This window comes from Taudactylus pleione, unplaced genomic scaffold, assembly GCF_031769625.1.
Source record: "Taudactylus pleione unplaced genomic scaffold, aTauple2 ptg000755l, whole genome shotgun sequence".
Lineage (NCBI taxonomy): Eukaryota > Metazoa > Chordata > Amphibia > Anura > Myobatrachidae > Taudactylus > Taudactylus pleione.
This window is the reverse complement of record NW_028285157.1, coordinates 2,255,294-2,266,735: the sequence shown is the minus strand read 5'-3', so window position 1 is coordinate 2,266,735 and position 11,442 is coordinate 2,255,294. Positions and strand designations below refer to the sequence as shown.

Sequence of the window (11,442 nt, the reverse complement as noted above, 5' to 3'; positions counted from 1 at the left end):
ATCACCTTGTTTTCTGGATTGGGTTCCATCTTCGGTCACATAGGAACCAATGCAGATTGGGTCCTCTCGCCTATCATCAGAAGAGAGACGCATAAGATGGTCCCTTGGCCTCTCTATGTATTGCGGTGTGAAGGGACATACTGTGAATAATTGTCTGCTCAGACCGTTAAAAAGACAGGGCCTAAGTGTTCGGAGGGTTTATACTTGGGTCTGGCATCTATTACTTCCAAGAATTCTGTTTTAGTCCCAGCAGTCATCCAACTCGCTAATTCCACTTTGTCTACTTCAGCCTTCTTTGTTAGTGGGGCGGCAGGCAATTTTATGGATTTTCATTTATTTCGCACTCTGGGAGTACCAGCTGTCCCCTTGGAACAGAAAATTTTGATTTGTGGTCTGGACAGAGTTTGATTTCTTTAGGACATGTGAAGTTTAAGACGCCTCCTCTATGTTTTTTGGTAGGGTCTTTACACTCAGAGACTTTTTTCCTTTACCTCTTTAATTGTCCTTTAGCTCCAGTCGTTCTAGATCTTCCATGGCTCAGGGGTCGCAATCCAATCACAATTTGATACCCAACGCCAAATTACCCAAAGGCTGGTTGTATTCCCTCTCAATACCGGAGAATAAAGCTATGACATCGAAGATGCCTTGACTAAAGGATTCATCTGTCCCTCAAAATCACCACTGGGAGCTGTTTTTTTCTTCGTGGGGAAGAAGGATGGGTCTCTTCGTCCCTGTATTGATTACAGGGGACTCAACAACATTACGGTAAATAATTCATACCCATTACCTTTCATTCTGTTATTGTTCGATTAGCTGCGTCAGGCTAATATCTTCTCCAAGATTGACCTCCGAGGGGCATATAACCTGATTCGAATCAAAAGTGGAGACGAATGGAAAACAGCCATCAGTACTCATTCCAGACATTATGAGTATCTAGTCATGCCTTTTGGCTTATCTAACGCTCCAGCGGTATTCTAGGACCTGAATAATGACGTTCTTCGAGACTTTTTGGAGGTATTCGTGGTCGTATAACTAGACGACATTCTCATTTTCTCCCAGTCACTGGACCAACATCATCAGCACGTATGTCAGGTTCTTCAAAAATTGTGGGAGAACCATCTGTACGCCAAGTTGGAAAAATGGGACTTTGACGTCACTCAGGTCTATTTTCTGGGATATACCATCTCATCCCAAGGATTTTCAATGGAACAAGGGAAAGTTGAGGCTATACTTAAGTGGGACCAACCAACTTCCCTTAAAGCCATCCAACATTTCCTTGGCTTTTCTATTAACTATCGCCGATTCATAAAATCTTTTTCCAGCATAGTGGCACCCATTGTAAATTTGACCAAGAAATGAGCGGATATCTTTAACTGGCAAATCGAGGTGATACAGTCTTTTAAAACTCTCAAAGTTGCTTTCACTTTTATTGTAGAGGTAGATGTCTCAGTAGTAGCAGGAGGCATTTTGTCACAGAAAGACCCGACAGATAGTAATTTGCACCCATGTGCATTCTTTTCTGGAAAATTTTCCTCTGCTGAATGCAATTATGATGTAGGAAATCGAGAGTTGCTAGATATTAAATGGACTTTCGAGGACTGGAGACACTGGCTGGAAGGGGCCAAACACCATATTTTGGTTTTTACTGACCACAAGAACCTTTCCTATATTCAGTCTGCTAAAAGGTTAAATTCCCAGCAAGCATGTTGGGCATTACTTTTTGCCCGGTTCAACTTCCTCATCTCCTTTTGTCCTGGTTCCAAGAACATCACCAGTACAACAGACGTCCAGGTCAGACGAAGCTATCATCCCAGACTTTCTTCCATTGTGCCCTCACTTGTAATCTGGCAGATCTGATTCGGGCATCTCAGAGTCACTTCCGGAGGAGCCATCTGGTCGTTTGTGCCAGAAAAGTTTAGAAGAGCAGTTCTGCTGGATTTTCACGCTAGTCGACTTTCTGGTCATCCAGGTATCAGTAAGACTTCGGAGTTACTCTCCCGTTCTGTTTGGTGGCCGTCATTGACTAAATAGGTGCGTGAATTTGTCTTGGCATGTGAGGTATGTGCCCGGAATAAGACACCTCGGACAGCTCCTTCAGGTCTGTAACTTCCACTTTCCATACCCAGGAAACCCTGGACTCACATCGCCATGGATTTCATCATTGATCTCACAATATCTGCTCGATGTTCTGTTATCTGGACGGTGGTGGACTGATTTATTAAAATGGCACACTTCATACCATTGCAAAATCTTCCTTTTGCTAAGGAACTTTCCAGCCTGTTTCTCCAACACATTTTTCGGGTACACGGTTTAGCAATGGATATTGTGTCGGACCGAGGATCACAATTTGTGGCACAGTTTTGGTGAGTGTTCTGTACTTCTCTGGGCATTCTTAGTCTTTCTACAGGTTACCATCCGCAGTCCAATGGACAGACTGAGTGCGTTAATCAGTGTCTGGAACAGTATCTACGCTGTTATGATTCCAAGTGTCATAATGATTGGGTATCACATCTGCCGCTTGCTGAGTTCACTTTTAATAATTCATGTCACTCTACATCATCAATATCCCCATTCTTCTGTGTTACAGGGCAACATCCGAGGTCAAATGCCTCCGACTCCGGTTCACCAGCTTCTTCTTCTGTCTCTCGGCTCCGACATATTTGGGACAAGGTTCATCAAAGCCTTCGGAAGGTATCTCTCCGCTCCAAAGAATCTGTTGACAAGCATAGGAGGTCGTGTTGTTTTAAGAAAGGTGATTTGGTTTGGCTCTCCACCAAAAACATCAAGCTCCGTCAGCCTACACAGAAGTTGGTTCCCAGATTTATTGGTCCATTCCGAATTATTTAACGGGTGAACCCAGTAGCCTTAAAACTCAATTGCCCAACTCTCTCCGTATTAATAACTTTCCATTGTTCTTTGCTTAAACCGGTCTTCTTGTCAGCCAAGTTCAAATCTAGGTTCTCACCCAGGCCTGCTTCAGTTATGGTCCGTGGTCAACATGAATTCATTGTGGAGAAAATTTTGGACTCTAGATTATCCAGGGGTCGTCTGCAATTCTTAGTCCACTGGAAGGGCTATGGGCCGGAGGAACGTTCCTGGGTTCCTGATACTGCATTACATGCTCCCAGGTTGAGAAGAGGTTTCTTTCAGGATTTTCTGGATAAACCAGCTTCTGGGGGTTTTTCAACCCCTCGTCAAGGGGGGGTACTGTTACAAGTCGTGTTCACGACTTGACCCTTTCTGACAGCTTTCACAGGCAGGACGGAGTTACTCCTGTTGTTCCTGTTGCTAGGCGATCGGCACACCTCAGAAAGTGATGTTCCATCCACGGGTGCAGCTTAAGTGCTTCAGCCTACTTATACTCACTGAACTATTGCACCTGTGCCGACTATAGCATGTCTGTGGATTTCATCAGCCTAGCTGCATGGGCAGCTTTTGTTCCCTCCATGATATTGCTTCCATTTGGCTTCCCAGCCACACCAAGCAGCTCCCGGGCTGCCATTGTTCTCCAAACTGCTTCCGAGCTGCAGCTAGCAGCTCCCATGCTGCCAACACTCACCATACGGCTTCCTAGCCACACCAAGTAGCTCCCGTGCTACCACCAATCTCCAAACGGCTTCCAAGCCGCTCCCGTGCTGCAACATCGGCACCACTGCCGCACCATCGGCTCTGAAAGCCATTTGCTAACCCTAGACTGTTTATCTACAGCTATTGCTGCAACATCGGCACAGTTGCCGCACCTTGGACTCAGACTGTTTTTCTACGGCTATTACTGCAACATCGGCACACTTGTCACACCATCGGTACCATTGCCATATCGATGCAATTGCTAACTCATCAGAACCATTACCAGTATCAGCTCTAACTGTACACTTCAGCTCTTGAATTCCCTTGTATCTCCGTGAGCCTCTACTACCCCGAGCTTAAGTCCAGGCGGCCACCTAAGTACCGGTGAACGTATCATAGTTCTAAGGGAACAACGGGCGGTTGTTATTGGTGAAGATCTCGCTAGCCGGGTTTTAGGGGTCTCACATGGAGCAGGCAGTGGGATTCATAACATTTGTATGATTTGCACAAGACACTCATGCTAAATTGATGTTATCATGAGCACCTAATGAATTATTACAATAGTAACAACTGAGAAATGTGAGAATGTATAATCTTTATCATAAGTGTGGTCCATTTAAACTTATATTATTATTTTTATTGTCAATGCCAATGGTGCATGCAGGCAGGATATATGTATTTCACCAGATATATACTAAATTCTGAAACTAATGATTTATGGTTAAAAACCTGTGTACTGGGTTGATTTGCCTGGAATTGATTGACTTCACTTTTATTTTGCTTTTTTCCGATTTAGGAAAATAATTTTTGAATATATGTTTGTATATTAGGGCTTACTCTGCTCATCTTTTTATTCGAAATATTAAAAGTTAAGTTTTACGACAAACTAAATTAGCCAATTCCTGTAAACCTACAAGTGTGCCACCAAAAAAGAGTCATTTTTTCTTTTCTTCCCCAATGGGATAATTACTGACCCAGCAAAAAAGATTTCCTCACCTGTGCATGAGTAAAGAAATCCACAGAACATGACTTGTTGGGGTTAAGGGCCCCATACATCTGCTGGCCATTTGCCCGATCGGGCCAGAAATGCCAATCTGTAGGGGAATCAGTGAAATTATTTGTTAAAAATCACTGATCATATTTTGATTGTGTTCGGCAAATCGATGAAATCCAACATGTTGAATTTCCCTGATGCTTTGACCCTGGCGTTTGTGAATCAAGGAATGACACATTACATTGCAGAGGTGTGGGGCCTTTTACTGGAGGACTGGAGTTAAGAAGAACTGCTTTAAGCTATATTTATTAACCCCCATCGGATTCAGGCCTGCTCTGAGCAACATAAGGCTGGCTTGGGTGGCATAATGGTGTGTGGCTATAATTATATATTGGGACAGTGTTTCCCAACACCAGTAATCAGGTAACCATAACATTGATTTCAGTTTTCCTCACAAAATAACAAGTGAAATAATTAGCACCAGCTGTGGATCTTTTAAAATGTGTTAGTAATGAATACACCTGTGCTCGGTCGTGTAGCAGGGCTCCTCTCTGCCCTGTGACGGCCCTGCCCCCTAAGCGAAAGACGTTGTGCAGAAAGGGCAGGTCCATCTGGCACAGGGAAGTGCAGAACTGCCCGGAGTATCCTGCGGATGCCCCGAGCGGCTACACAGTGGCTGCATCCAGCAGCCACAGATACTGTATCTGACCAGTGAGCATGCTGTCCAACGCTATTGTCCCAATCATCAAATCTCATTGGGTGCAAACTGTACCTTTATAAAAACAGCCTTATTGTCTAAGTCCTGTGGCATATTTAGGGGTGAATTTAATTAGCCGTGATAAAATGTTAAGTTGGCATGTGTTAACGCTCCGATCACCCGTTAATGTCTCTAAAAATCTGTATACGCACTGCCGTTTATGCAAACTAATATAGGATAACACAGAAAAAAAAGGGATGTTCCCTCCAGCACACTGCAGCAATATTGGCAAGAATACCTGAATTCTACATAATAGAAATTCATAGGTATTAGTTGCATACATTTGCAAATATATGATTAAGCGCCGGGCCAGCATCAAGACTCCTCTATACCGGCGTCCCTAACATTAAGGGGTTTACGTCCGAAGCGCAGGGCACCTCAAAAAAATCCAGCCAAGGACAATTCCCAGGGCATCACACAAAAAATGGAAGGAAGGTGATCGTGAAGTGTAAAGTATAGATGTGTAAAGATAATCAATAAGTGTTAATATAATAAGAAAGAATTCAAATTACATGCATCAGTTGCAGTTCAACTGATGCAGCTTCAGTAGAGATCAGGAATCGACTTGGAATATCACAAATTCCACTTGCCTATTCAAGTTGATACATAGTGAGTCTCTTTTGTGGAAATTGTTTCACTTTGACTGACACTTTTGTTACACCTTTGCTAGAAATATAACAACAATCTTTTCCCCATTCATGGGAAGTGAAAAAGCAATTATCTACCTCAAATGGTAGTTAACTTATCACTGTGGTGACCTAGCATATCAACATAAATATATAATTTTTTACCTGTTTTTTTGTTCCAATATTTCCTACATACAGGGGTATTCAATATGGGAGCGATAACATCGTTTTTGCGTTAATATTGCACTTTTGACGTCATTATCGCAGGTTTGACTTTTACACCGTATTAAATTTCAAAGACTTATCGCAGTTTTGAAAAGTCTTTGTTAAAAAACGGGGATAACTTTTCGCCACTGAATAGGTGTCGAAAAAAAGTGCAGAATTGGGGTTTAGGGGTGCAGGCTTAAAAAAATGATCCTGCACCCCTGGGAATGACATTTAAAAAAGAACTGTGTCAAAAAAAAAGTTGAAAAAAAAAATAGGGACACCCCAAAAAATTTATTTAAAAATTGGGGTGAAAAAAAAATGGGAAAAAATTGTTTAAGAATAGGGAAATAGGTTCAGGGCTATTCTGCAAGTATGTGGCAGGTGTTTTGAAGAATAGAATTATAGCGGCAGGTGCACAAATGCAGAATTTTTAAAAACTTACTTTAGGGACATAAAAATATGCTAGTACCCATTTTCATGTACCCCAAATTTGATGGGACCACTTAAAAAAACTAAAAAAAATAACCTAAGTGCTCTTCTGCATCACTTCTTCAATGTCGGAAAAAAAACACCTGCTGCGGCTATTTAAATCCCCGACTTTCAATTAAAGGCTAAAACGGGGGTACCCATAGTGATCCCCCATGTTTTTACAACTTTAGGGGGGGTCTTACAATTTTTTTAAGGAAAAATTCGTAACTTTACGCAAATACAACTTCGGAGTTTCCCGTTTTTGTTAATTTTATATTGAATACGGGGATAAGCGGGAGCGCGCCCGATACTTTAACGCAGGTAACAACTCCGATATGAAACGTTAACTTCGACAGTGAAGTTAACGTTTCATATTGAATACCCCTCATAGTGATTGACTATCAATTAGTTGTCATTTGTTGCATTTTTATTGTACTCTATTTTATATGTATTTACATTAGCCAATGGTGTTTGTCATATACTGAATTTTATCTTTCATAATGTATTATTAAAATGATCTTATTGTGATTGACATAGTTGTTTTATTTAAATTTTTTATTTATGTTTTAAATTTATCATTTTTTAGTTTTCTAATTTTTTATTATTTAAACATATTGTTCATCTCATATTTACAAGTCTTAGGTGTTTCACAGCGCTGTTATCCTCTTTCTTGTTTGTTTTTTTCTATGGTTAGCAACCTTTAACAGCAGCGTGAAACACCTACAATATTAACACCATTTGGTGTGTGTTAATAGACAAAGTGATTGTTCTTTGCAGCGCCGGTGGCTTTTATTTACATAAGGGTTGAACACGTGTTCAAAACTTCTTGTGACCGGGGTTAAAATGCCAGGTCGCTCAACCCAGCTTATTTCAACCTGGCCCTTTCACACTGCACAGTAACCTGGGTTATTGGAGCAAGTGTAAAAGGGGTATAAGCCCCAGCATTTCAACCCTGGTCACGAAAAAGGTTGAACACTGGTGATCTCATCTCCAAGTTCCGGCTCAACACCTGATGGCGGTGATGTCATCGACCTGGCATTATTGCCAGGTCAGGCCGCCAGCCTGAAAGGGGTCTCAGCAGGGACGGACCTGTGAACAAAATACCTGGTGCGACCCGGCGTAACCAATGTGAAAGAGGTATTAGTGGCTAAAAGCAAACTATTTGGGGTTCTGAAAGTGTGTCAAATGTCTGTTATAAACATTTTTCATTGCACCGTTTATACTGCAGGGTACCACGGGAACGACCCATGTACCCGAGTTGGAGCCCGGGTCCCTGGACCCGGGTGGATCCATTTACGCAGACAAAAATCCCGGGTTGATGCGCATCGACCTGGGATATTTAGGTCGGTGTAAAAGAGGTGTAATTGAATTTCCTCAAGGCTGAGTACAAACATATAGATATATCTTTCCAACCTGTTTGGAGGGATGGAAAATGTATGGGAGCAAATAACAACAGAAATTTGCTCCCAAACACTGAAAGACGGCCAAGATTTTCCTTCCCACCAAACAGTTTGGACAGATACATCTATAGGTGTGTACGCAGCTTTAGAATGTCTGCGCCAATGTCTACCAAGGCCCTTTACAGACTACACAACACAAAGTAGGCAAAAGGGGCTTATAAAATTATACAATACACTATTTGCATATGGTCATCATCCAAAACAATAAAAAAAACACACAATGTAAATGGAATCTTAATTTGGCTTTATTTTTGTATTGCTTACCTGCATGGATCATTGTATTTTTGTATTAATTAGAAATCATTCATATGTATATATAAATAAAATACATCTCAGTCAAGCAGATCATTTTAACATGCCAATAAAATAATCATTAATTGTTGTAGGAGTCCCACAACTGCAAGGCTTGTATCCGATTTCAGCCCTTGGCTAAAAAATTTACATAAACAGCAAAACTGGATTTCTATGCTGAAGGGAAGCACCGCAGAGCTGTCACTGCATCCCACCCAGTAATCCACTGTTTCCAACTCCAGTCCTCAGGGACCGCTAATGGTGCGTGCGACTTTTACGAGATATTTTAACGATATCGTTCATATCATTATCGTTCACTTTTTTGCAGTCACCAACCTGACAACAACCAATGATGCGCGTTCCCGCATGAACGATAACGATATCTATGGCCTTTCATGCATGTGGGCCAACTTGGACGATTTTGTAAAGATTTGCCTGTAAAAAGATAGCTTCACTGAAATATCTATCATAAATATTCATCAGTGTGTTCAACCAAAATTATTTGACCTGCACTACAGAAAGTTGGAGGGAAATCTATCCACGATATCTATGGTTGTTGATGTTGTTCCGTGTGTATGCAGCATAACAGTGCATTTTTTTTACAGATCTCCTCTGTATCACAAATGGAATAATTAGTACCACCTTTGGATCTTTTAAAATGTGTCAGTCAGTAATGAATACACCTGTGCCCCAACTAGGAAATCTGGAAAACGTGCACTGTTTCGGGTCCCTGAGGACTGGATTTGGAAAACACTGCATTAGAGGTTACAGGAAGGCAGTTACCAAATGCATAGCATAGGATTTCTTAGTGCTGTACAGTGAAATCAATTATGCTGTTTCACATGTCAGAAGTGTGACATTTGCTGGAGACATCATATAATCACTAAATATTTGTATGGCAGAAAACATCAAAGGGTAATTTGAAACTAATCTAAAAAAAAATATATAATTAAAATAGTTACAGTAAAAAAACAATATGATTTAACAAGCCTGAGATGATTCAAGAAAAAAGCAAAGCTTACTGTTTTGACACATTTAACCTCACAGTTTAATATAGAATGGACTGTCAAATAGTGTAGGGCAGAGATTCCCAAACACGGACCTCAAGGCACCACAACAGTTAAGGGTTTAGAGATATCCATGGTTGAGCACAAATAGTTAAATCAAATTAACTGTGGTACTAATTAAGCCACCGGTGGTCAAGTATGGATATCCTTAAAACTTGGACTGTTATGGTGCCTTGAAGACTGGGTTTGGGAACCTCTGGTGTAGGGGTTATTTATGAGAACTGGAGGAGACATATTAGTTGTTTACAATAGTGCTACTCCTCCTGTGTGACTTTTAACAAAGTTGCTATAAACATGCATTTTCACATGTAAAAGGCTTCTGTGTATGTACGAGCTGGGTACTGGATGTCGGCGCTCGGGATCCTGGCGGTCAGAATCCCCATGCCGGCATCCCGACAAGGTCACAATACCGACAGGAGGTAAGTATACTCACCTTCCCCTACCCCTCCCTCCCCCTACTGTTGGGATGCCAGCGCTGGGATTCTGACTGGTGTTGGGATTCCATCGCCGGCATCCGTGATAATAACTACATCCCGTATGTACTACTGGTGGTACTAGTCTGCCTTATTGAGCACCAAGATGTTAGATATATTGCACATTTTCTTTTAAACTTTTTTATATCCATACCCTTCAGAAGCCCTTAACTTTATGGAGACACACAACAAGAAAAGGAGCAACAGTCAGAACGGTGGAAAAAATTAGTATCTTCAGTTATTTTACAGTCACACCTTGCATGCAAAATTTTGTACGCCAGTTTATCAGACTTTCATAAATGTGCCCCTGTGTTTTTCACATTGTGTCCTGTGTGCGTGAAATAGAGACATATGACAGCATACAGTATGTGGTATATACGTAAAAAGATAAACAGTTAGGTAATCCTATCCCTGGAGTTCCAGCCAAGGTGCCAGAAGAAAAGCCTCAATATACTTGATATTTAGTTTCATCACATTTTTGTACCACATATAATTGATTAAATATGTACAATTCCTTATTGGGATTGTCTATCTCTGTTCAAAGACAAACTACATAATCAAGAATGCAAGAGAGGTGCCATAGTAGATTAAGGCAGCAGAATTAGCAGGGCTCCAAGGAGACATTTTGTGTATTAAAAGGTACTTAAAGGGAAAGTATGTTCTTAAGATAGAATGAGAGTGTGTGTTTGTTTTATTTCAGTGGATATACATGCATAGTTTTAAACAAAACACCACGTGATCGAACGTCAGACATAAAATACATAATTGTGATATTGCTCTATGAAAGAAAACATCCTTATAATACAGGGAAGGAGTGAGAGACCCTTCATGGTCTTATAATGACCTTCTTCAGTAAGTTAGGGGCCGTGCCTTCTAAAAGCCTGCAGGTTTTATGGATGCTATTGTTGTCTATGAAGTGATATAGACATTTGGCAAATCATGCTCATAAATAGCAAACACAAATTAACAGTTCTAGTATTCTCCCAATTGCATTCAAATAATGAAACTACATTGCAAATACCTTCTTTTAAAAACTATAAATAATACTTGCCCTTTAATTAACTTTTAACACTGTGATAGAACTGCAGCAATTAGAATCCTGGAGTTCTGCCACATTGTAAAATAAACGGCATCCTCGCTCTGTAAAAGTGAAAGTGAAAACATGCAAACACATAAGGAAGCATAGACAATAACATTACAGAATGTATAAACAAAGGAGGCTGGTGATTTTCGTGCTAAAGCTCTCTTGATATTTCATAGGTGATTTTTCCAGTTTTTAAGCATCAGTATCTGGAAGAAAATGGTATAAATGACATAATTTATGGTGATCAACCTTATGACTGCAATCTAAACATATATACAAATCATGAGACATCATTTCAATGCAATTTTCGCCAGTCTCTGGTTTTAGCTCATTGACCTGAACCTACTGTTACCAACTTTGAATGCCACAGCCAGGGGAGTCCTTTCACTGGGTCCCCTGGCCAAAGCATTAACCATGACCACTAGTCAGCCCAGGCCAGGGCCGTGGG

The 11,442-nt window shown here is 40.9% G+C and overlaps 1 protein-coding gene across 2 annotated transcripts in view; it reads right to left on the bottom strand.

Moving 5' to 3' along the window:
- Positions 1 to 8,302: 8,302 nt before the first annotated feature.
- The window catches only part of AHCYL1 (adenosylhomocysteinase like 1), a 139,852-nt gene continuing 136,712 nt past the window's right edge, over positions 8,303 to 11,442 (bottom strand). For both annotated transcript variants that reach the window (XM_088457307.1, XM_088457308.1), the window contains exon 17: positions 8,303 to 11,200. In XM_088457307.1, the coding sequence (XP_088313433.1) occupies positions 11,194 to 11,200 (7 nt within the window). In that variant the 3' untranslated portion in view covers positions 8,303 to 11,193. The remainder of the gene's footprint in view (positions 11,201 to 11,442) is intronic.